The sequence below is a fragment of the Podarcis tiliguerta genome (genome assembly GCF_965153285.1).
Source record: "Podarcis tiliguerta genome assembly, chromosome: 7".
NCBI classification, from domain to species: domain Eukaryota; kingdom Metazoa; phylum Chordata; class Lepidosauria; order Squamata; family Lacertidae; genus Podarcis; species Podarcis tiliguerta.
Genome location: NC_139540.1, coordinates 21,564,115 through 21,590,899, shown reverse-complemented (window position 1 = coordinate 21,590,899; position 26,785 = coordinate 21,564,115). Strand labels below are relative to the sequence as shown.

The 26,785-nt window shown below is 43.2% G+C and overlaps 2 protein-coding genes across 23 annotated transcripts in view; one reads left to right on the top strand and one right to left on the bottom strand.

Annotated features, from left to right (window-relative positions):
- Nucleotides 1-6,995, top strand: part of DCSTAMP (dendrocyte expressed seven transmembrane protein) — a 47,484-nt gene extending 40,489 nt beyond the window's left edge. For 18 of the 22 annotated variants that reach the window (XM_083450615.1, XM_083450607.1, XM_083450605.1 and 15 more), the window contains 2 exons: nucleotides 10-336; nucleotides 1,876-6,995. In XM_083450615.1, coding sequence (XP_083306741.1) covers nucleotides 10-336; nucleotides 1,876-1,959 — 411 coding nt within the window. In that variant the 3' untranslated portion in view covers nucleotides 1,960-6,995. The remainder of the gene's footprint in view (nucleotides 1-9; nucleotides 337-1,875) is intronic. The other 4 variants (XR_014513749.1, XR_014513750.1, XR_014513752.1 and 1 more) reach the window with 2 other exon arrangements.
- DPYS (dihydropyrimidinase) overlaps nucleotides 3,663-26,785 on the bottom strand; it is a 45,614-nt gene continuing 22,491 nt past the window's right edge. Inside the window, exons 5-10 of the mRNA XM_083450596.1 lie at nucleotides 25,120-25,276; nucleotides 23,932-24,073; nucleotides 22,460-22,602; nucleotides 7,365-7,572; nucleotides 4,611-4,713; nucleotides 3,663-3,801 (exon numbers count right to left, since the gene is read on the bottom strand). Coding sequence (XP_083306722.1) covers nucleotides 4,639-4,713; nucleotides 7,365-7,572; nucleotides 22,460-22,602; nucleotides 23,932-24,073; nucleotides 25,120-25,276 — 725 coding nt within the window. The 3' untranslated portion in view covers nucleotides 3,663-3,801; nucleotides 4,611-4,638. The remainder of the gene's footprint in view (nucleotides 3,802-4,610; nucleotides 4,714-7,364; nucleotides 7,573-22,459; nucleotides 22,603-23,931; nucleotides 24,074-25,119; nucleotides 25,277-26,785) is intronic.

The window sequence follows — 26,785 nt, the reverse complement described above, 5'->3', positions numbered from 1 at the left end:
CTTGTGCAGAAAAATTCCGACAAATTCATATTCAACCATGGGGAGATTGTGGACAATAAGACTTCCTTCAGCAGCCCTCTCTTTGAGCATGCCTGTATTCCCAGACCAAATGTTCCCCACTCAGCCACTTGGATCCAACTGGGTGTCATCATCTTCTTTTTAACAGTGCTTGGGCTGTGCGTCTCTACATTTACGCAACTTAAAATCCTAGTGGCAACATCATTCTATCCTAGCACAGACGTGAAACGGATAAAGTATCTGCACTCAAAATTACTAAAGAAAAGATCAAAGTTCCCCGAGAGGAATGAGAAGAGGAAGCTGAATTCGTTTGCAACGGTAAGTTACAAACAGCATGGAATGTAGGGCTATCTTAAAGCTTGATCCTAGAAACCAAACTGAAACCAGAGTCAGAGCACAAGCCTATCTGTAGTTTCTGGCAACGGTAATGATTTGCTCACTCCCTTTGCCTATACATGGGGCAAGGGAAATCTTGATTATTATTTTTTAATGGATTTTGTGAACTACCATAGAAGCCAAACATCCCACGCTATTCTGGTAGCACATCTGCTGTGAAGGTAATGCTTGGACTCACTTCAGGTGCTGTTTGCACAACCCCACTTCTGCTGTGACACAAGGGCTTGCCTCTCTGATAAGCTTCAAGCCCAATACATGACTGCAAAGGAAGGCAGGACTTTCCCAATTATTCATTTGCCACAGTTGCAGCTTGCTTTCCAATGCCAGATGCCGCATACAGCAGCAGGTGCAGTAAAGGTGGACATGGTTTGCCCAAAATGGCCTGACAGGCCCTAATTAGGCCCACACAGCAGTCCCCTGCCACTGGTCTAGAAATTTCATTTTCCCTCAAAGAAAAGGATGTGTTGGGAGTAAAGCAACGGCACTGAGTTGGTAGAGGGAGGTGACAGATAGAAAGGCAGCCGATTTGCCCCTCGTTGATTCCTCTTGGAGTAATTTCCTGTAGGTTGTTCTCTTGGGCTTTTTCCCCTTCCTGATTCTTTTCCAAATTAGTGGCCACATGAAAGCTTGTACTCAGAATGGCTTTGTTCTGGGAGTCTCTCATGCTAGCTCTGGGAGACTCCTGCAAGATCTCTGACAGCCCTGCAAGATCTCGTGAGACCTTCCCAGAGAAATTATGTGAAATTAAAAGCTCTTTCTGCACAGGAAAACCTGGCACGGAAGAAGTTTTTAAGTCGTCAGACTTGCGTGTGTTTAATTTTTGTGATTGGCCACCAAGTGCATAAAGTTGCAATCACACAAGTTAAAGGTAAAGGGACCCCCTGACCATTAGGTCCAGTTGTGGCCGACTCTGGGGTTGCGGCGCACATCTCGCTTTATTGGCTGAGGGAGCAGGCATACAGCTTCCGGGTCATGTGGCCAGCATGACTAAGCCGCTTCTGGCGAACCAGAGCAGTGCATGGAAATGCCGTTTACCTTCCCGCTGGAGTGGTACCTATTTATCTACTTGCACTTTGACGTGCTTTCAAACTGCTAGGTTGGCAGGAGCAGGGACCGAGCAATGGGAGCTCACCCCGTCACGGGGATTTGAACCGCCGACCTTCTGATCGGCAAGCCCTAGGCTCTGTGGTTTAACCCACAGCGCCACCCGCAAGTTATGAGTCAACTATATATACACCAAACTCCATTTGGATGAAGGGGAGTGGATGTTTAGCTACCATCTTGTCTGAGAAGGGTGCTAAGCCACTTCCCCACCCCCCCACTTCTTCAGAGAGGAAAGAAGAAACATAAGAATTTAGCCCCCATTATTGTTCTAGACAGAGAAAGATGGTAGAGAGGGCACCTGCAAATTCATTGTAGGCACTCAATTGTAAATATAACTATATTTCCTCTCCTCCTCAGTTACATTTCTGGTTCCCAATCCTCCGGGCAATGAGGAGTTCCAGGAAGAAACAAACAGAGGTGGCAAAAGTCGGCAGCGTTTAACCATGCAAAGAAAATCTCTATGAAGAAATCCATGGTTTTACAAGTGAATAAACGGTCTGATGCATTTGATTTTTCTTACATTCATTCACTTTTCACCTCTGACTCTCACCTTGTCATTCAGCTTTGAAGTCATCAAGCTGTACAGACTTGTCGGTCTGACACCCTAAGTGATACCGCTGCATAATTCACATATTTCTTTCTGTACCTGCCGCCTCCCTTGCATCTTCTAGTAGGAGAGCTCAGAATTCTTTGCTTTCTTTCTCTTTTCTTTTCTGCTGCCTTTGTCTGATCTTTGCCAATGTTCTTTTCTGTGGGTGGATTTGCTCCCCCCCCCCCCCGCCTGGCACTATATATCTATCATCACCCAAGTGTCATCAGTCCCTCCAGCCACCTTCCACTTCATGTTTTATTTTTCACAGATGAAAGAACTCTAGCTTTCGACTCAACATGAACGATGCAAATTTGAAACGAAGGGTTTTAGTTATTCAGAACCAATTAGGATTACTGGGTTTCTTTCCTAATGTTGCTTCTAGTGGTGCTGTGACCTCATTCCACACACACAAACTCACTCCATCCTTGTGTACACCAGTGACGCTGCCTATACAGAGGCCCCTCTGACTCACCCATGCCACCCACATTCTAAAAGTGCAGGGCTTCCTCTTTTTTTTAAAGGGAATGAGATGTTGAATTTGATGTGGGGGAAAATCCCCTAAATCAGATCAGCTGCAGTTTGAAAAATTAATGAAGGCCTGACCCAGTTGTCTTGGGATGGCAATCAAAACTGGCAAGGTCCGGAACACTGACACTCCTGAAGTATGACCTATATGTAATGTGCAGAATGCCTGGAGGGCTGCTTGTTTATTTTTCTCCTTTGCTTTGCTACAAAATCCAAAGACTGTGAGTAACTCATTTCCCCAGAGAAACTGCTCCAGACTTGCGTTTTGCCATGACCATGGTTGAACTCTTCATTTCTATGGTGGTAGCATTCATTTCTACCACTGGTAAATTTTGCAGATAGAAGGGTGGAGTGTTCATGGGCACCAAGATTAAGACACTAGGACAGTAGTAGGGGGAGCTGAGTATTCATCTCCATAGGTGGGACAACAGAGTAGATAATCCCTTAGTGGTACAGTGTATAATGTGGCCTGTGTTAAATCCCAGGTATGTCTTAGCTGCAGGATTATAGAATTGGGAGTTATTAGCCATTATGAAGCTTATTTGTATTGAATCAAGCAATTGCTTGATTATGTTAATTTGAAGTGATAGCCAGGGCATGTGTACTAATAGATTGATTTTTTTTTTTTTGCAAGTTAGATCAGCCTCAGATGAGCTCCGATGGTGCCGTGCCAGTGATCCCAACCCAAAACAAAAAGAATCACAGTGCCAGTAATCTACCTACAAACGGGAAGCACGTGACTATCCACATACAATTGTGGTAATAGCTTTATCACAGTAGGAGACTTCCGTGATGACTGGTGCAAGGCTGACTGCTTTCCACTTAATCGTGAGGATGACTACATAATACAGAGATGGGACTGGGGCATGGGAACCCCACCCCCTCCGTGTCCTCATAGAAAATCACAATGGACCTCAGAAAAGGTTTGCATGCTAATATAAATGCACTTATTTATACTGCATTTATATTGCGTTTATGTTATAATATAAATGCACTTATTTATCTAAATATAAAATGTCTGTAAAAATTGTAGAGGAAAATAGTCATTTATTAATTGAGATAAAATGCTGATGCATCATACAGAAATCAAAATTGCAGACTAATAGGGCTCCAGAGTAGGTTGCAGAAGCAGGGCGAACAGAATTGTTTTCATCTGGTTTTTTGACCTAGAGATACAAGAGGAAGAAAACATGATGTAATCCTTCCAAAGGAGGATGTCTCTTACTTCTGTCCCCAAGAGAGGCAATAAGAATTAAGAGCTAATAAGAATTACTAACGGGTGGGATTCAACAAAGTGTGCAGCCACAGTTTCCCCATGATTTCTAGTCATGAGTCCAAGAGGTGGGGTTTGGGGTTTTGTTTTTTGGTTCTGCCACTTTCCTCGGGAAGACCTCTTTACAGTGGAGTTGGAACAATTGTCAATAGGGTTTTCTGCAGATTGGCATTTGCTCTGATGTTGCAGTAAACGGGTTTTATTTTTGTCCCACTGCTGCACCTGAGAAAAACCTTTCTTGGACCTGTGACTAGAAATTGCGGGACAAACAAAAAACAGCTGTGGATGTGTCCCTAAATTGTTGCACAAGTGGAATGAGCTCTTTTCACACAAAGGCACATTTCCATCTAAATCTCCCTCTGGAGGGTTGTGGAGGGGGCGCAAGGGAGGAGAGGGGTAAATCACTTAAGGCTTTGTTGAATTGCACCCATTGTTTTGTCACTCCTCTGCAATATAGCTGTCTTCATGGCAGCTTCTACTAGATTCTAAACCTCCTTGGTGCAGAATCACAGACCTGAAAGACACTCATGGATATAACCCAGACTGACCTCTCCCACCCCCAGAACAATACTTTTCATGTGCGGGATGGGAATGCAGTGAAGGCAAGGGCCTTGGTGTGGACTTTCATCCCACAGGTTATTTGCGTGTGGCCAGAACTGCTTTGGGACCAGTCAGTTTCCAATGACCAAATGAGACACTCACATGTCAAAGATGAACTGTATTGTGGGAATTATTTTCCCTCAGCAGCAACTGCAATCACTTTGCCCGCATATGGTGCTCGCTGGACAGGAACAGGCTGGCAAACCTGCAACGACATGTTTCGTTTTTATTTCTTTCATGTTCTCCTTCCCTGCCCACCCCCACCTCCCACTGCAAGAAACTTGTCAAAATCAAAATTGCACACTGCCATTTTCAGGGCTGCAGGCTTTATTTTCAACAGCAGTTCAAAACCCATGGGTGGAATTCCCATGCTTGCAAAGTCCACCTTCATGGGGTGTTTACTTGGAATGTCCCTCTCCTGGAGACTTGTCAAAGCTTGGACCTGAGAGCTTTGAGGGGAGACAGATAAGATTTTCAAGAATTGACTGCATTGAGCAGCAAAAATCTACCCTCTTTCCAGCAGTCTTAAATGCTTCCCGTGTCCCATTGCTTGAGACTTCCTGGCCGCATTGAGATCTGTTGTCCTGTTGTCTTTTTATTTCAAACCATTCCGGTTTTAAGGGGAATGGATTGTTTTTAAAGCTGGCAGAGAGACATTTCAAGGTTCCTTTGGAATGGGGAAGAGACATAGAATACAACAAATTGCTCATAGACTGGAAGGATAGAGGAGGTTTTGCCCTACCGGACCTCAAACTATACCATGGGGCAACAGGTCTGGCCTGCATCCACGAATGGATGATACTAAAAGATACAGACTTGCTGGATATAGAGGGTTTTGACAACCACTATGGTTGGCAGGCCTACCTAGCCTATGATAAGGTGAAAGTCCACAAAGGGTTTCTAAACCACATAATAAGAAAATCTTTATATAAAATATGGAGTAAATATAGAGGACTATTAGAACCTAAAACCCCCTGGTGGACCTCACCCATAGAAGCTTTAGCTGTGAAGAAGAAAAATATGAAGGGAAACTGGGCAACGTACAAAATGCTATTACAAGAGAAAAGTAACAAATTGAAATTAAAGCACTTTGAAGAATTTTGTATATATTTGATTGGCTTCAATGCTTCCAAATTATTGAAAGATTAGGCATGAATAAACAAAAAGGGTTCGCTGAAGAAACATCTAAGTTAGAAGAGAACTTAATTCAGCCCAAAGGGAAACATTTATCAAAGATGTACAACCTCCTCCTTGACTGGGAAGTCAAGGAGGAGGAGGTGAAATTGGTTATGGTACGCTGGGCTCAAGATACCGGACATAATATATACAGGTGAAACTCGGAAAAATAGAATATCGTGGAAAAGGAGGAAAGCACGAAGTGCTCCAAAATCTCCTGGTAGACGGCTGTGTTGACCCTGGACTTAATGAAGCATAGTGAACCAACACCAGCTGATGACATGGCTCCCCAAATCAACACAGACTGTGGAAATTTCACATTGGACTTCAGGCATCTGGCGTTGCGTGCCTCCCCATTCTTCCTCCAGACTCTGGGTCCTTGGTTTCCAAATGAGATGCAAAAGCTGCTCTCATCAGAAACGAGATTGACATATCTCGCTTTGCATGTCATGAGTCTATCTCATATATTAGTTTCACCTTTTAAGTTGAATTACTGAAATAAACAAACTTTTCCACGATATTCTAATTTTCCGAGTTTCACCTGTATATGATTGAATGGGAAAGGCTTTGGAGGGAAGACATAAGGTTCATCGCATGTTACAATTTTAGAGAAAACGGATGAAGATGTTATACAGATGGTACCTCACTCTGGCCAAGTTGTACAAGAAAAGTTCAGATGTCTGTTGGAGATGTAAAAATGGGGTAGGTACCTTTATGCACATGTGGTGGGATTGTAAGAGGATAAGAGAATTGTGGGATACTACATATAACAAACTCAAAAAGATTTTCAAATTCTCATTTTAAAAAAAACCCTGAAGCCTTTCTGTTAGGTATTATGTCCATGGAAATTTTAAAAAATATCAGACCCCTTTTTATGTAAGCAACTGCAGTGGCTAGGATCTTAATAGCAAATTATTGGAAAGGCGAAGTATCCCCACAAAAATGGACTGGCAAGAGAAAATGATAGAGTATTTACAACTTGCAAAAATGACTGGGAGAATTAAGAAGAAACTCAAAGCACAAAGTTATTAAAGATTGGATAATATTTAAAGAATACCTTAAAAATTATTGTGATAATGCAAATCTCCTGAAATACCTAGACTGAATCTTGAAACACAGAGAAATTATATAGCAAATACTTTCATGCTAAATAATGGAAAAATAAAATAATAATGAAATGCAAACAATGAGGTGAATCGGAAGTCAAAGCGTGTTATGTTAAATGAGAGATTGTATGTGTTGTATTGAACTGTTTAAGTTATATGTAAATTGTTGTATAATAAAGGTTATTTTAAAATTAAAAGAAAAAAAGAGATCTGTTGTCATGCAGCCAAAGTTACGGCTGCATTAGATTTATGTACATGTTCCCTTGCCACATGTTTCTTCTCCCTTTCCCACACCATTATGTGCACTACGAGCCCTCCATTCATTAAGCCACACTCCTCATTATGACTTGATATTACTGTCCTCAAAAACATGCTTTAAATAGTTAAGAACAGAGGCCTGCTGAGATACCACAGTAAGAAATTCTATGTTTTTAAACCTATGCATGTTTATCAGCACCAGAGTGGCGGCAGCAGGGCCCTCGTGGTGATGGAGCTGTACTTTTAGTCAAAGGAGAGAGATTCCTAAAATCATATTATGCATGAAGACTTACAGAATTACTATCATCATACACACCTGATCCCGCTGCCTGATCCGTTTGTAGACATATTCAGGGAATGGCTCACGGGGAACGTATCTCCCGTCTCCTGCTGCAACGTGGAACACGCCGTTTTGGTAAACCACTTTGCCTCGCGAAATGGTCACCACTGCTACCCCATGGCAGACCATGCCTTCAAATATGTTGAAGTCGATGGCTTGGTGGTGAGTCTTTGCTGAGATCGTCCTGTATTGGAAAGAACATGAAACAATGATGCAGACTGTCACCATGGCTGTTTTGAAATCAGCAAATTTTAGATTCCGCTGAGCTTCTTTGAAGTCTAAGGAAAACATGGAATTGCGACAAAGGCAGCAATCATTAAAACGCTTCCTTAGATGTAAGCTCCACCGGAACAAGCAGTGCTCACTTCCAAGGGTTTAGGGGGTCTTTTAAATCACAGATTTGAAGCAAAATCTACTGGAAAACATAAATTGGAGCTGAACAAGAGTTTTTCCTCTTTTAGGTAAGAAACTCCGCTGTGGTCTCACTTAGCTCTCATTAACTTTTATGTAAAAAAGCTTCTGCAGAGAAACGCCTGATTGAGGAAGGACTATATACTTTAGAAGCAAGCAAAAACAACACACCTGCCAGCGATTCATGGAGTAGTTACCAATGATTTAAGAGGAAGTATTTCCCCAAAAATAGAGAAAAGTGCAATCTCATTTTTAATAGCAAAATTTGGGATGGGGGTGGGAGAGAGAGGGGGTGTGATTCCTATACAGTGGTACCTCAGGTTAAGAACTTAATTCATTCTGGAGGTCAGTTCTTAACCTGAAACTGTTCTTAACCTGAGGTACCACTTTAGCTAATGGGGCCTCCCTCTGCTGTCGCGCTGCCACCACGCGATTTCTGTTCTTATCCTGAAGTAAAGTTCTTAACCCGAGGTACTATTCCTGGTTTAGCAGAGTCTGTAACGTGAGGTACCATTGTAACTCCTGTTCTCTTAAAATGCTGCAAGCATCACCAGCATCTGTTGAGGCCACCAGGTTATTTATTGCTTGTTTCTTTCTAGGAATGCATTCGTTCCTCAATGCTTTTTGCATTTTAATTTCACCTAAGCAGCAGATATTACGAAACACTGCTTTTTCATATTTATGTATTCATTCTAAATATTTGTGTATCGTCCTTCAAAAGAAAGAAAAAGTCTTTCTCTAGGGCAGCTTACAGCAACAATGCAATATGAAAAACAAAGAAAACAATATAGGTGCAAAAGCAGCATTAAAACCAATCACCGGAAGTTAAACTGTCTCAAATCCACACTTGACCTTGGCCCAGTCACTGCCTCTCAACCTAACCTACCTCACAGCATTGTTGTGGGGATTAAATGAGGAGAGGTAGAATAAGGTGGAATAAAAATGCAATCAATCTGAGTAAGATCTGAGGGGTGGAAATGCTCCTGTGACTTACCTTTACACCAGTGACATGAGATTTTATTATTTATTGAATTTATATACCACCCTATACCCAGTCTCTGGGGTGTTCAGAGAATAAAATATAAATATAAAACCTTAAAGTAAAAAAACAACCCAATAACTCCCAACCCCCCAAAACCACATTTTAAAAGGGCATAGGATCCTCACAATATTTAAAGTAAGACATATTTACTTGGCATGACTCAGGATGTCCCAGGAACACACTGTGTCTTTTGTTATGTAGTGACACTCTGCTCCAAGCCCAGACCCTCTGTGAAAAAACCCTCTCAGAATCAAGGTGAGGTTACATGATACAGCATTTCCTATAAACGGGTATGCACTGCACCTTAGTTTTAGTCATCTTTTTATAACACAAGGGTTTGCATGCGAGATTCAACTGCATACTGGTATAAATCAGATTGTGCAAATAAAGGGAATTGTGCAACAAACTCCCCTTTCCCCCAAATTGGACTTTTTGTAGTAAAAAAGAAATGCACCCCAAAATGTGTGATAACAATTGCTTAAAGCAACATTGTATATGTCCCCACAAACAAAACACAATGAATGCTGAATAAACCTCCCTATGAACTTTGTGCAAACAAATCGGGATGAATGCTCAGTAAATAGGTTGTCTGGAAGTGACCTTGCAGGTTGTTCCACGCCACGGATTTTCAGATGCCCTACTTCTGTAGACAGCTGCAGGAGATGGCTTTATCTCAGCCAGACTCCCTCCTTTCCTCTTCTATACTCACCCTTTCACATTTTCCTTGGCTTTGAACTATGTGTGTTATTTTGCAATGGAAGTTGTCAGAACTCCTCAGCAGAAAGGCACTCACCAGAGTCTTTCCAAAAGAGGAAGATTCCCACCCCCCCTCTATTTTTAAACCAAGTGCATTCACAAAACTGCAGGGAATCAATGGTTGTGCAGAGGGGTGTTCGCCCTGAAGCCAGATGATGAGCCACTGCCATTAAAACTGCTTGCCATATTTGACAAGAGAATGACTTTTTACCAACTAACCACATCTACCAAGAATCTAATATAAAGCTGCAACCATATCCCCACCTGTCACAGCAAACACTCTGGAAGCCTGAGTTCAGCACTGCCATTTTATCCCTTCCTAACAGCTGTGTCTCATTCCCCTTTTACGTATCTCTCTCTGTCTGGCATGCCCATGATCTCACTCACCTCTGAGTCTTGTGAGATGGGAAAAACTGCTACTTTGCATGTGATCTTCCAGATCTTAGAGATCACAAAACTGGATCTCTAAGATTCCGCCTTACAATCCTGTATTGGGCAACTACCCAACTCAAGCCTCTTCCCTCCATCTATGCATAAGTAACTATGGACATGCTCCAAGCAACAGGCAGGTAAATTAGCCTGTGCAATGCGGCATTGCACCTCCCTGCCCCATGCCTCTGTAAAGTTGCATTTTAAGCTACGAAGCCATTTTATTGCTTTTAAATCAGTGTTTATTGGCATGTTGTGACATTTAAACCTTTTTTTCTTTTATAAGTAAATGTTGCCATTGCAACTAGTGTGCTTATTGCCAGCTCTCTGGAGCAAGAACCTTAGTATTGATTCTTCCTAAATCCCCTTCATTCCCCCTCCTCCCAATAAGCAAAGTAAGCACAGCAAGTGCGATCCTGTCTCTCTCTGTGGATGCTGTTTTCTGCTGTAAAGATACCAAGAGTAGTATTATTAATAATTCTACAAAATTAGCTTTTTCTTGAATATGTGTGTTCACACACACGTGTGTGTGTACAAACACACTAGCAGATTTCACAGCAAAATGCACTCTGCACCTGCTCAGGAACCCTCCCATCATTTTCTTCCTCTATATGTTCCAGTGTTAAGCCTGTTAAAATCAAATGCCAGAACTGAGCCCTGATCAATCTTGCTCCAAAGATAGCTCTAGCAGGAGGAAAAACTGTTCTTTATTTAAGAGGCTTGGAGGAGGTAACCTATTTCCCCAAACCATCACAGTTAAATGCAGGCTCATCTCTTGGGGGTGCCAGTTATATACCCCTCTAGGCCTGAAGAGGTAAAAGGAAAAGCAAGAAAATGAACCAGTCTTCTCTTATATCCATCAAATTTGTCAATAGTTCTCAACCACCCTGATAAAAAACCAAAACCCAATACAGCAGCAATTCTGAAACGCAATTTTCAACCCTGTGAACAAAAGTCATTCATTCTCAGTGCGGACAGGACCCAATTCAGATCTATTATTTATTTACCTCTGAGCTTTAAAGATGGACTAAAGGTCATGGGAACCCTGCTCTAAATAGGAATGTACTTCATGCTTACAGGAACACTTTTAGTTTACTAAAGGTCCACTCATTTCCCTCTCAAGGCTGCTGCAGCTACTTATCCCTCACAATTTATAACCCTCAGTCAAGAAACTGCTGCAGCTCATCTGCCTGGTGGCAAAGGCGGCAGAGGGTGTTTGAGACTGAGCCATCCTCCCTTCCACTCAGAGCTCTTGCCTGTCACAAATTAAGAGTCCTCAGCTAAGGCAGCACTGAAGCCCTCCATCTTACCTGCTTGGAATCCTGGGAATAGGCTTCAGAAAGCCACTGCCCTGAAGGTCAAAGGTGAGGTTGGACGTGTGCCACGCTGCCCACCGATATTAGGCAATATGTACCAACAAGTCGGTGGATCTCAGTCTTGTTAGATGGACCTTGGAGCATTTCCCTGCTTTGCCCCTCCTTCAAGTACACATGGGAGTTGGTACAAAATGGTGGCTCATGGAGCAGATCCATCTGTGTTCCTTACAGCAGGACAACCTGAGCGCACAACCTAAGTGGAAATTTGCATTTGACCTGTCATCATTCCATGAATCTGTGTGCTAAGTTGCTCCATACATTTGCATAAAAATAATGATCCAGCTTAGTTCATTCATCTGCCTGAAGTTCTCCTGAATAAAATACAAGCCTTGGTATAGTGAACAGAACCTTTCGTCATTTTGTAGCTTTCCTCGTTTGCCTTGGTGCCCCTGCTTTTCAACCAAAACAGACTTTCAAAGCAGCTTAAAATCAGAATCCAAAGTAAAGGTACACTAGGGATTCATGGAGGATTTATGGAGTCCAGATTCCAGGCTCCGTCCTCTGCAAGAGGGCAGAATGTGTTACAGGTAGGGCAAGGGGCAGGTAGCTTAGGCTAAATGCCTAAGCAGCCCTCTCAACTCTTCCCAGGCCACACCCCTTACCCCCCCCCCCACTTCCACAAGCACTTTTGCCTGGTGGGAATGTGTCCTTGACCTCTGATAATGCCTCTTGGCTGCTGGGGTGGAAGACAGTAGGGTGGGTGTGGAAAGAATTTGCATTCATTTCTCCACCCACTTTCATCTTTGGCCCTGCCCACCAGGGCATGCAGCAATGGAAAGCTTTTCGGATGAGATTGTGGCCTTTGGTCTGAAAAAGATTCCCCATACCTGAGAGACCAACTAGCACAAGTAGCAGATTTGGGGTCTAGCAGTCCTCTACATTTCCCAAGGTACACTGTCTTAGGCCACGGCATAATTGCCACACTGTTCATTCTGGTCTTGTGCTCCTGTCACAATAGTTAATAATGCTTGGAGTTCGGGACCAGAGTATAATTATCTCCAAAACATCCTTAGGGAAGGGAACATATAAAATCCACTGGCACATTCAATTTATGGATTCAGAAACAATGCAAAGCGAGTCAAGAAACAAATAAACCCCAAGTGTATCATTAAAAAGTTGAGAGAGGTTTGTGTGGTTTTTTTAAACTTGCGAACTATTTTTTAAATACAGAATTGGAACCACTGGGCCGTTCTCAGCCTGCACAGACAAATGGATGAAGCTGGTTTACTAAAGCTGGTCCCTAAAGCCCAGAACTATCCACTCTAACTGGCAGCAGCCTTGCTTGCATGCAACACTAAGTCACAGTTAACCATTGTTTGGTTGATAAACCATGGTTAAAGCTCAAGTCATCTCCCAGCCAATCATGCAAACCATGGCTTGCCAGGCCACAGCCTAGTTTCTCTTCCCATTGCCTTCTCCACCTCTCCCCAATATCCCAAACATCTTCACAGTTCACTAGCAATTCCTCACTGGGCCCACAGCCTACTTACTATTAGCCAACTGTACAGAAGAGAGCGTGGAAACCCTGCTTGGACACTCTTGGCAACTGGCTCTTGCCCCTCCCATGACTCAGGCAGGGGGCTGTACTACTTTTGATAACTGAGCTCCTTTGTCTGGAGAAGGCAAGCCTGATCCCAGGACCTTGGGTGGAATTCAGTCTCACTATTATGAACGTTCCACCTGTGTAAGCTTTTCAGTTTGCCAGATGGAATGCTCTCCCACTTTCCTCCCCTGTGCGCTGTTCTGGGGGGTGGGGTGTCTCTTGACCCACCCACCCCTAGTCACTTTCAGGGATGCACGGGGGTAGGAGAGCGGGGAAGGCCGTTGCACAAGCAGAAGTCCTAGAGCAGTGCTTCGACCGACAGGGCTCTTCAGGTACAAATCTGGCCCCTTGTGTGCAAGTAAAGCACATGTCCTACCAACGAGGAATGGCCATTTGCCGAAACTATTATAGCCTGCTCTTCATTTAAAAATGTAACTCCAGAGTGGGTTACAGTATAATATGCAGTAACATAGATTACAAAAAAAACGAAGTATAAATGCCATAATAAAAGACAGCAGTCAGTGAGGCCAAAGCTGCCCAACTCCATGTCCAAGGTCAATATAGGTTGGATCTGTGTAGAAAGTGCTTTCTGCACTTGGACTGCCAACATATGTTGTTGCCTATTACAGGTGTTGCCACCTATCACAGATTCAGCCAACGCTGAGGGCAGCACCACCTGGGCTCCCTGCGGAAATGCGAGAGGCACCATCAGTACTGGCATTCCACCGGCTCTTGAAGACACAGCTGTTTAGGCAAGCATTCCCCTGAACTCAAACTTCCTGATCCGATTGTTTTAACTGATCTTTTAATTGTTTTAATTGTTATGCTTTTTGATGGACTTGTTTTATTGTAAATTTCAATTATGAATGGTTTTAATGTTTTGATGGACTTGTTTTATTGTGCATTTTAACTACGTATGGATTTTATAATGGATTTTATACTTGTAAACTACATAGAGGCCATTTGGGCATGTAAACTCTTTACAAAGTAATAAATGTTTTAATTTTAATTTTAATTGTATTTTTTTATTATTACAAATGTGTTTTCCAAGAGCGGGTGGTCCTAAACTATTGAGGCCCATCAGCCAATGAGGGGATTTATGGTCCAAAATATCTGGAGGGTGGCAGGCAGCTTTAAACAAAGTATACTGAGGGCTCTTTCATGGATATAAATGTATATAGGTGGAAAAACCTTGAGATACCTTGGCCTTGCATCTAGTGATGTTTTCACTAGGTCTGTCACAAATGTTTTTAAAGATTTGTTGATTTATATCCAAACATAAAGGTAAAGGGACCCCTGAACAATAGGTCCAGTCGCGGATGACTCTGGGGTTGCGGCGCTCATCTTGCTTTACTGGTCATGGGAGCCGGCGTACAGCTTCTGGGTCATGTGGCCAGCATGACTAAGCCACTTCTGGTGAACCAGAGCAGCGCACAGAAACGCCGTTTACCTTCCCGACGGAACAGTACCTATTTATCTACTTGCACTTTGACGTGCTTTTGAACTGCTAGGTTGGCAGGAGCAGGGACCAAGCAATGGTAGCTCACCCCGTTGCGGGGATTCGAACCGCCAACCTTCTGATTGGCTAGCTGTAGGCTCTGTGGTTTAACCCACAGCGCCACCCACGTACCATGCTTCCAAACATAAGTGACCCTTTACTTGAAGCTGTCTTTTTGCTGTGCGTACATGAAATACATATTAAGGCAGGAATGGGGAATCTGTGGCCCTCCAGATGTTGTTGGACTCCAACTCCTTTCAGCCCCATCCAGTATGGCCAGAGGTCGTGAATGATGCGAGTTGTAGCTCAACAGCATCTTGGAGGGCTACACGATCCCTATCTCTACAAGGCATGCTGTATATATGATGAAGCACACCAGTCTCTTTCACCACCCCTCTTTAGAAAAACAAAACTCTTTCATAGTTTGGCCTGCCTTTCTGCACCCCAGGCAACACCCACAAGAATTAGAAAATACCTGTAGACATGCAAACGAAGCAGAACAGCACAGTCTCTGATTAAAAAACAGCTTTGACAGTTCTGGAGGGCTCAGCTCGATAAAAGTTTCACATCAAACTGTTTTCTGTTATCACTGACAACTTCATTGCTGCAGAGCATTGCCAGGAAGCTCCTGGAAGTTCCTGCAATTGCTTTGAATGTCTGGCTGGTATTGATTGCTCAGCTAATGGCAAAAGCTTCTGAACGAAACTGCAGCTGCCAATTTGTAATTTATGACCAGGAGCGCCTATTTCGGCCAACCTTGCTCCTAGTGCACCTTGAGCACAGGAAGTGGACAATAGTCAGATACGGGGTTTACTGAGCCCAACAGGGCAGCCCTTATCCACCTGGTGCCTTCCAGGTGTTTTGAACAGCAACTCTTGTTGCTGTGGCTGATAGGAATTGTAGTACATAACTTTTGGAGGGTACTATGTTGATGAAGGCCACAACAGGAGTGATATAATTAAGCTTGGGCAAGGGTCTCAAATAGAACCCCCTGCACTTTCTTATAAAATTAATTAATTTAAACATTGGTTGGGGTTTTTTTGTTTTTGTTTTTTAAAGGAGACAGGACTGGGAAATGGGGATGAATATGGGAAAGGTGAGTTTTAGCTTCTAAGGAACAAGGCACTTGAGTCTTCCGCACAGGAGAACTATGTAAATAAAATGGCACTGCTTTCTTTGACTTCCTTGGAATTTTCTCTCTGCAGAAAGTAGCTGTTCTGTGAGACTGCGTGTCAGAGGAAATGCACACTGTGTTCACACAGCAGCTGACTTTTGTGGCTTCGTTCTTTGTTCTTCCTTTTAACCAAAACAAAAGGGCAAGCAGATTGAAAGCGTGTGATCTTCCTTTGTGGGGAGGAGGAGAAAAAAGTGATGCCGTAAAATCTCCTTCATGAAATTACATGGATAAATTCCAAGGGAAATCAAAGTCTTGCACTTAATTCAACGGCGCAATAAGTAAAAAACCAGTAACCTATTTCCCTTCACTTCCTGTATCTTGAAATAGTAGCAGACAATTAAAATTTAAACACATACACACAATATACTAAGGAAGTGATATTTGTCCATTATCTGTTATATTTACTAACACTAATTCCAGGCGGCGTGCACAAGATTACAGAATGATAGGCCACGGGTTTATAATAGTACTGTGCGTAAAACATACTGCGCCGTATGTTGATATAAAGCTTGCAAAGACTTGTTTTACTGAAACAGAAATTACATTGAGACCTAATTACATGCTTCACTTTCGTAGTGCATGAAGAGACTAAGCACAAAGTCTAGCATTTGCATGTGAGTCTGCAAAATTCAGGTACATTTATAAAAAATTGGGGGAGGGGGGAGAAATGGGTGGGAGGGCAGCCAGCACCCAGCCCCCCTCCCAAATCCTGACAGCCTGCTAGCTTCACAGCGGCCACTGCGCTCTTTCTGATTTTGACTTTACCTCTTCTGCTCTGCCCATCATTTCCCCCACTGCAACAACACACATACATTTCAGAAAAAGCTGGGGTAATGCTGATAAAAATACAAGCCAGCCTCCTTTCCCATCCTCCAACATCGCTCTCTAGCCTCTGTCTGCATTCTTCCTGCCACAGTATCTCCTGTTTTTTGCGGCCATGTTTCTGCTGCAGCTATTTTAAATTGCTGCCTTTAAAAAAAGGGGGGGGGGCTGTGTTTGTTTCAACACAGCATGTGTCCTTTAAAACACACTGAACTGTTAAGCGCAAGAAAACTGAGGAAAGGCAAAAGATCAGGCATAACAGGAAATAGAGGGAAGGAACACTGATGAATCTGCTAAATCACTGATGAAGTTCCAGGACTTTCCCAAGGATGCCCATACAGAAGAAGAGAGTGCCTAGTGCTTACGGTAAAGAATAGGGCAGACAAGATCTAAATTGTACTCAGAGTCAGACCAGCAAAGGAAGCAGACAAATAAGCAGATTTCTGCATCCACATCCCTTTCAACGTAAAGAGTTTCATCTTTCAGACTGCAACATCAAAGTGGCAACCATGAAGCTCACTGGGCCAGCCGCTATCTCTCAGCCCAACCCACCTCACAGGGTTGTTGTGAGGATAAATTGGGGAGGAGAAACATGTACACCACCTTCAGCTCCTTGGAAGAAAAAGTGATATATAAATGTACAAAAGAATTTTTATTTTTTTTGCATGGATTGCCTGCTGTCACTCAAATTCAATACTTTTTATTCACACGTTCTCTTGCTAGTCAAAAGGCTAAGCAATTAAGGCTGCAACCCTATTCCTGGGAACTTACTCCTGGGTAGACATGTATAGGATTGCACTGGTAATGCTCTTAAGAGAATCACTGATTCCAAACATGGCTCTCTTAAAGATTCATCCAGCTGCACCCTAAGAGCACAATATATCACAAAGCAGTACCCCCCACAAGACTTTTTTGTTCACCCCAATAAACTGGGTGTTGTTGTTCAATTAAAAAACAACAACACGTTTCCATGACATTGGTCAAAGTAATGGAGTAAAGAGTGAAATATAGAACATTTCACCCTCAACACAATCTTTCTTGTTGGGTTTGCTCTCCATCACTCTACAGGTGATAAATCTAAGGTGTCATGTATATCAAAGTGTGAAAAAAAGCTGTTTGGCAATTCATAAATACCACAAAGTGAAGGGTTTCTTGATATCTTAAGTGCTATTTAATGAATATTTCAGAACTGGCATTTCCTGAATAGATGGGGGGGGGAGGCGATTCTTTCTCTCATACATTTTAAAACTGCATTCCAATACATCCGCCCTCAAATGCATTTTTTAAATAAAAAAAACCCCTGTCATATTATAGTGCAATTACTTCAAGTTTACTGTTAATCATTATTCTGCCTAAGGTGTGTGGTCTGTATCGACATTGTAACAAAGACTTTTTGGGTGCCTGTTGCAATCCATAGCACATTAATTTGAGGCATATTTAGTTAAAATCAACTCAATCTGAGCTGTAATATTCTGCATACTTATCAGGAAGCAAGACCCTTCAAACTCCACAGGTCCTACTTCTGAGTAGATATGTACAGAACTGTGCCACATAAGCATATTTTAAACTGGAGTGCAACATAGTTTATTTGTCACATGATCTCAATTCCTGCTGCACAGAATAATAAATAAATAAATAAATAAATAAATAATAAAGCGATAAAACATCAAACATTAAAAACTTCCCTAAACAGGGCTGCCTTCAGATGTCTTCTAAAAGTCAGATAGTTGTTTATTTCCTTGACATCTGGCGGGAGGGTGTTCCACAGGGCGGGCGCCACTACCGAGAAGGCCCTCTGCCTGGTTCCCTGCAACCTCACTTCTTGCAGTGAGGGAACTGCCAGAAGGCCCTTGGAGCTGGACCTCAGTGTCCAGGCTGAACGCTGAGGGTGGAGATGCTCCTTCAGGTATACTGGGCCAAAGCCACTTAAGGCTTTAAAGGTCAGCACCAACACAAAAAAGGTCAGACTTCACAAGAAACCATAATTTAGTGTGATGTGAACGAGCCCAGATGAGTCATTATTAAGGCTCAGAATAATAATAAATTATGTTCGCTTATTATTTCCACACAATGCTGCACGGACTGATCTTTTTGTATTTACTGGTTGTTAAGATGGTTATTTCAAATTGTTTCTAGTATTTGTTTTGAATTGCTATGCTTATTTTGTGAGCCACTTTGGGCATGATTTTGTAGAAAAATGGCATATAAATAAAGTGATTGTGATGAGCAAAGGGGATGGGTGAAGGCCTGAACCAGGCACTTACTCTGTCTTTTCCTGCTTCACCTGCAACACCCAAAGCCGGGAGTGAGACATAGGATCTGAGACCAACAGATACAGAGCAAAGTTGCTCCAACTGCAAGTATGTTTTCTCAGATCACTTCCCTTGTGACACTACAGCTTGATTCTGCAAGCCTGCTGGAGAGGCTGCCCCTTTGCTGCCAGGGTATTTAATTGCAAATGTTTTCAGCAGGTGACTCTATTCCTGAGTCTATCTCTTTGACATCATGGAAAGTAAAAGGAGAGAGATGTAAGCAACAGCCTTTCTAACGTAGGAGTGGGTAACAGGAACTTCATTTTCTTTATTTCCCCTTTTAATTATGCCTACATATAATTGCATTTCAGCCTTAGGGGTTTTGGAAAGTCCTGCTGGAATCAATTGGGTTTACTTCTGAGGAAACCTGGTTAGCATTAAGCTGAAAGCTAGCTGGCCATCTTAACTGCAGAGCAATAAATCATGACATTGTGTTGATACGCAAAGGGGATCATTATGCCCAGTCCTAAACTTTTATATGCTGGTGTGGCAGATCACTGTGTCAGGCGTTAAAGAAAAGAAAACAAGTTTGCAGCCTGAACTCAGTGTGTTATTGTTGTGTGCTAACCCTGAATGTCAAGCATAGCTGATTGTATATGGATTTCTTTTGCTGGTCCCATAATATCCCCAACCATTTTTCACAGAGATGTCTAAATCCTCTCCAAAGGCTTCCAATGAAAGCCTCCCAATTCTCTCTAGTCGTGTGTCAACATCTGCCCATCGCTTTAGGCTGCCATCACATCTTGCATTTTTATTCTGTATGTTGTAATGTAGAAAAGGATGCTAAAGCAATGCTGAACGTTTCTCTTTCAAATGTGCTAGCTGTCAAGGGAGTAGCTTGAATTTCAACGTTAAGGAATAGCTTAATTATTTTTCCCCTACGATGCCCTCACGCCCTCCAAACCTTGATTTCTGTAAAGTGAATTCTCCTCCTTTTGTAACAATTGAGCTGGGAAGTATGGCTCACTTCAATCTTACTGGTTTTTTTGTTTTGTTCCATGGTTAAACTAGGAACTGTGTGGCAAACAACTTGGACTAGGTTTACACAGTACAATAAACCAAACTAAGGCTGCATGCCCACAGTGGTATATTAAATTTCCCCATTTCACTGTTAATTTCTGCACTGTATTTGTGCTTTCACATGACAGAGAAGTCACTTCTGGAAATCTGGTGGAGGTTCAGCATTCGATTCCGTATTAGTAATTACTTTCGGGGGGTGGGGGGTGGGAATCTGTTTGCAATCCCATTATCCTGAAATATCGGGAGTGCAATGTGAAATTTAGGGAGGTATACTGGCATACAGGGATGCGGGTGGTGCTGTGGGTTAAACCCCAGAGCCTAGGACTTGCCGATCAGAAGGTCGGCGGCTCGAATCCCCGTGACGGGGTGCGCTCCTGTTGCTCGGTCCCTGCTCCTGCCAACCTAGCAGTTCAAAAGCACGTCAAAGTGCAAGTAGATAAATAGGTACCACTCCAGCGGGAAGGTAAACGGCGTTTTCGTGCGCTGCTCTGGTTCGCGGCTTAGTCATGCTGGCCACATGACCCGGAAGCTGTACACAGGCTCCCTCGGCCAATAAAGCAAGATGAAGAAGAGAAGAGTAGAAGAGTTTTGGATTTGATATCCCCCTTTATCACTACCCGAAGGAGTCTCAAAGCGGCTAACATTCTCCTTTCCCTTCCTCCCCCACAACAAACACTCTGTGAGGTGAGTGGGGCTGCGAGACTTCAAAGAAGTGTGACTAGCCCAAAGTCACCCAGCAGCTCCATGTGGAGGAGCGGGGAATCAAACCCGGTTCCCCAGATTATGAATCCACCACTCTTAACCACTACACCACACTGGCTCATGCACCGCAACCCCAGAGTCGGCCGTGACTGGACCTAATGGTCAGGCGTCTCTTTACCCTTTACCTTTATACTGGCATACGGTTCTTTCCTGACACTTTCATGGGGGGAATCATTGGGGAACAGAAGCATGCTTGTGCCGAAAGAGTGAAGGAGGGGCAACTCTGTCCAATGGTCTTCATTACCGTGCAACACCATGCACATTGGTATGAATGAGATTTGGTGTGACATGCCAGTGTATCAGCCAAAAAGCTATAGTTCTGTAACACAACAGGAACTGCAGTGTGAAAGGAATGTCAGAAAACAGGGCAGAAACCCTAGTATTATATTAGGATACCTGCTCTGGGCCTCTAAACATTTTTTTCCTTCCTAGCGTGGCACACACATGCTCATCACTGGACCACTATGTGATGGCTTGCATGAGTACTGTTTGCCAGAAAGAAGCAGACAGCCTATGTTGCTTATCGCAACATGAGAACCGGCATTTTGTTGTGGAACGCTCTCACCAGGGATGCTCATCTGGCACCATTGTTACATATCTTCAGACACCAGGCAAAAACATTCCTTTTTCATCAGCTCTTTGGCTTCTAATTCTCTGTGGCCTTTTTGTGTGGGTGAGATGTTTTAATCTAGTTTTTAAAAAACAGAATTGCCTTTTAGATATATATATTTTTTAATGCTTGTTTTAATATATGCATTTGCTTTTTGCTTAAAACATTGTAAGTCGCTTCGATTTGCTGTGGCCCAAAAGTGACTAATGCATTATAATAATAAATCTAATCATCACCATCATTATCGTTCTGAAATGACTGAAACATGGTTACTCTTGAGATAACTGCCAATTATCACCACACAGTATGAAGGCTGCCTCTTGGCTTTCCATGACTTCTAGGCCATGTGCTCCCTCTTCTGGAGAAGGTCACGTAACCAGTCAGATTTAAGCATTCACAAGCTGCTCATCATTTCATCCCCATTCATTCCAAAGTTAACATATAAAACACGCTACGCGCAGATGCAGAACAGAAGCCAGAAGTTGCATTTCTTCCATAAAGTATTGATTGAGCTTTGAAATGAGCACACACCCAAGAAATATCTTATTCAGTGAACAACTCTCCCAGAAAGGGAAATGCATTTCTGTAATCCAGTGGCGTAGCGTGGGGGGTGCAGGGGGGGCCGGCTGTACCGGGCGCAACATCTGGGGGTTAGGGTTAGGGGGCACAAATCCACGGGTTAGGGGGCGCAAATTACTTGCCTTGCCCCGGGTGCTGACAACCCATGCTACGCCACTGCTGTAATCATAATTATCTGGGATGGTAGATAGCAGAAACAGGACTATTCCGGGCTGGTAGGCGGATACCAACTTTAGCCTCCCCAGTCCTCTTCTGCACTTGGAGAACAGCAGCCTATTGGAAGAGCCTGAATTGGTCCAGGGAGAGAGGCCAGCACAGAATTGGGACCTTTCCCTGGGCTTAAAAATGGCTTGCTATGCCATGGGTAATTGGTCTAATGTATTTTTAGCAAAGCATGTGGTAGTTTTTGGCACTTCATTTAGGTCTTTTTGGGCATCACTATGTGGGCATGAGCTAGCCTGGAGAATGCTTGGAATCACTGATCATATTCATGAAAATAGCAATTAATATAAAAGTACAAGCAATTATGTTTTTTCTACATGGTCAGCAACCCAGGCAACTATTTTTAAAAACATTCTGACTAGTCAAAATCTTTTGCATAGACATGCTGTGGCTAGCACCATATATCCTGTGAATAATTCAAATGGGGCATCATTCCATCATCAAGATTTATGTCTTCAAAATGCATTCCTAGAAGGATGGACAGGTGTGATTTGATTATTCATAGACCATACCTTGTAGCTTTGGGGTCCCAAATGACAATGTCAGCATCAGAGCCCACAGCTATTCTCCCTTTCCTTGGGTACAGGTTAAAGATTTTAGCTGTATTCGTGCTGGTGACTGCCACAAATCTGTTTTCATCCATTTTGCCACTATGCTGCAAATAAACCAAAAATAGGCATCGGCAAGGAAGGGGATACATAAGCGTATTGCAAGCAAACTCACTCTCTGTTGAGGAGTGCGGGTGGGATAACCTCACCCAGAAAACCTCTAGGCAGAAAATTCTATATAAAAAATGTAAACTCCCAGTAATATGCTGATGTATGCAAATATAGCACCTAAGAAGTAACTCTTTGTTACAGAAATCTTCTTTTGGGAAATAACCAGTTCAACATTGATAGTCTTGCTCCTTAAAACTATCTGTTCATTTGTGGAATGAACAAAGAGGCAGTGTGGTGTAGTGGTTACAGTGCTGGACTAGGACTTTGGAGGGCTCGAATCCCCATTCAGTCATGAAACCCAGTGGGTGACCTCATGACAGTCATTATATTCCAGCCTAACCTAACTTACAGGGTTGTTGCATGGATAAAATGGAACTGGGAAGAGAGAGGTGTGCAAATCACCTTAATGGAAAGGCGGCATATTAATGTAATAACAAATAAACTAATCCCATTTGCTAGCCATCAATCTCCAGAGTAAATAGGATAATAAATGAATTTCAGTCATCTGTTGTTCACTTATTCAGAAAGTTCATAGCCCACAGTTCCATACAACAATTCTGAAGTGAAAGAACAACAGCAGCAACAACTACACTGGTTCCATAGGAAACCAACTTACAGTTGATTCATAATCGCCTGTACCTTGAATCTAGTTCAGAAAGGAACTGCCTAACCAATAGAGTTCACTTGAGACTGGTGTGGTACAATCCAAAGAGCTAGTGCAAGAAAACAGTTTTACATTTTGGAGCTACCGTAGCCTCCAAACAACCTTCAAGGCAGCCCTTTACAGATTATGCTAGAGTAGTCAAGTCAGACAGTTCCCAGAACATGTGTCATTGCAGTCTGTCTTTCAGTAAGTTCGTATCTTTCAAAGTATCTAGCTCAAGTCCTGTGCGCTATGGAGAGTGAAAGAGGTCTCTGAGCAGGGCCGTTTTACCCATAGGGGTACGGGGCCAAGAGTCTGGGGCCGGAGAGTTGAGTCTAGGGAAGAGCCAACCCATTGGTTGGAGCACTGTGGGGGGCTCTTCTGCTGCGGCTGGCTCTACGCCGCGAGTTTAGGGGCGACCGAGCCAACGAGACGCTGAGGCGGCCGGCTGGGTCCGCCCTCCTGTGCGCCTGGGACTGGGCAACCGGCGGGGGGCGGCAGGTGGATCTTTGCACCCCCGCGCCACATATGCTTAAGACAGCCCTGTGCCTGGGGATTTAAGTGCCTCCTCAGAGGCGGGAGGCTCTATATTGCTCCTCATTCCGTCCAAGAGCAAACTCACCACTCCTTTTTCCCACACAACCGACATCCTGTCCTCCACGCCATTCACCCCATTGGGGATCTTGGTAAAATCATCCTTCCCCAAAGCCTTCTGGCAGATGTCAAAGGTACAGTTATCTGTCGCTGTCACAGTTAAGTCACCACTGAAAAAAAGAAACAATTCCAAGTTAGGCAAATCTGAACATTCAGAAACAGAACTTGGTACAAATGATGGTCAAAGAATTAATCACAAGATACTGGCTTGTTTCTCGTGTTATAGCTTTCTGTGACCATGCAAACGTGCTGGTTCTCAGCAAAGAGTTTGAACTTGCTTTGCTCCTCTCTGGTCCTTTTAAGACAGCCCAGCTCAGCGTGCCATCCAAATCCAGAATCATGGTTAAGGTCTCTTCTCCTTAACCACAACCTGTCATCATAGGACCAGCCTTGGCTATATGTAGCTGAGGATGTCCCTTTGCAGAACAGCCACCATAGAGCAAACTGCCGTCTGTATCCACACAACAGACTTCACCAGTTGGCTGCCACATGGCTGCTATTTTTATTTTGATCATTTACTTAAGCTGGTTATACCTTGCTTGGGAAGGGTTGTGGCAGAGTATCTGCTCTGCATACAAAGCATCCCAGGTTCAGTCCCTGGAGTCTCCAGGTACAGATGGGAGAGCCCCCTGTTTCCAGTCAGTGTAGAGCCAGATGGACCAATGGTCTGACTCAGCATAAGGCAGTTTTCTATATCCCTAAACCATGCTGAGACTATATTTCCAAAGCAGACCACTTGGATAAAACCCTATTTTGACAATAACAACTGCAAAAATAAAAATAGAAAAATGAACAAAGCATTAGATGCACACAGCACAGTAAGTTGAAAGACCAGCAGAACACGGGGGGGGGGGGGCAGCAGTCCATTATAAGATGCCTTCCAGAACAGAAATGTCTTCTCTAAAATGAGAATGAAGTTAGCTTGAAGGTTCTCCTCAGAGAGAAATTTCCAAATCTGTGGTGCTACCACAGAGAGGACCCTGTCCAAGGTATCTTGTTGCACACTTATTTGCTGACTGTTTGTGGCATGAAAACACAGACTGGGCCCAAATAAGTAAGGCTGGCTTCATCTGTTTAATGGCCTTCTTGCTAAGGCATCCGGATGCTGCTAAGAAGTCATACGTGAGCATTTTACATGTACATTGCATTAGCTTACTTTGCCAAAAGATTCATCAGGAAGTCTGGAGTAGCAGGATCCGGCCTCAGGGGTGGGCCCATGACATGTGCTGCAGCATGGGACCATTCCTTATGCCAGTAGTGAGTGCCATCCGTTCCAAGGCCGGCAGCTATAGGCTCCCCATAAACAACTTTCCCTGGTGGAGGGGGATAAGAAAATACATAGATTAAGAGGAGCAAACTAACAATGCAGGCTTGCAATATTGTACAATGTACAGCTGGCTACAAAATAGCAACATTTGGTTATCAGATATTTGAATATATATATATTCTACCAATATGGGATTCTATAGGGCTCTATCACACATCAGTCTTGATGTCTGCACTATGAAATGGTGTATAAAAGGGTGATAACAGATTGGTCTTCTGGCCTAACAGAACTCTGAGGGTGCAGGGTTCCTGATTGCAAGGAGGCTTCTAAGCCTGTTCACCTGAATCCCCCTTTCATGCCTTCACCCAGAGACTAGTGCACAGTGGGATACTGGGGGGTGGGTACTTGTGTACATGTTTCCCCCCACTACTTTAACCCCACATACATTCAATCCAAATACATGAGCAAGGCTGGGGGGAAACCCAGCCAGATGGGTGGGGTATAAGTAATAAATTTATTATTTATTACAGAGAATCTAGAAACATGGGAGTTCTGATGACCAAAGCTGGAAAAACACAGAGAAGTTAAACGCTGTATTATGTTCACATTTTATTCTAATGCCTGTAAATTTCAGAAGTTGCTTAATGGTTAAATTAGTGGAGATATGGCAAAACAGTCATCACATTAATCTGCAGCAGCCCAACAGCAAGAGTGCTGCAGCCCTTGAGAGATTGGTTTGTTTAGTTTTTGCAGGCAATAGTTATTTCCCCTGCTCCCTTGTCTCCTCCTTTCCACTTCTCCCTTGCTTAGTTTTTCTGACCTCCTGATGTTATGTAAGGAGGAGGAGATGTTTTCCTTTTCCAAGCTTGGAAACTCAGAAGCTTGCCAACTTTCAGAGCAAAAGGTTGTTGTGCCTGTGTCTCTCCTACGCACACGGCCCATAACAATCTTGGCAGGTAGGGTGAAGCCACCACAACCAACAAGCTCAGAACCTCCAAGCAAAAAATAACTCGCTCAAATCATGATTACATTGAAGTAAGCCCTGCTGGATTCAATGGTAGATTTACTGCCTAGTAAAAGTGCTTTTAGAATTGTAGTCTAAGCCTAGCTTGATAGGCAGGGATGATTGTGTATGCACAAATCTGAAGAGTGGCAGCTGCAAAACCTGCAGAAAAGTTACCCTTGATGATGGTGGTGCAATTTAAATACCAAAAAAAGATTCTAAGCAGTTTACAAAGTACAGTGGTGCCCCGCAAGACGAATGCCTCGTAAGACGGAAAACCCGCAAGACGAAAGGGTTTTCCGTCTGCAGAGGCGCTTCGCAAGACGAATTTCCCTATGGGCTTGCTTCGCAAGACGAAAAATGACGAAAAGAAATGATATTTTTTTTGCTCCAAAACCCCTTATTCTGAATCGCTAAGCTGCTAAAAGCATTTTAGCAGCAAAACTGCTAATCCCCCACCCCTTATAAAGCCGTTTTTAGCCCTTAAAATGTCAATAGCGCTAATAGCGCTACTCCGTCAATGGGCTTGCTTTGCAAGACGAAAAAACCGCA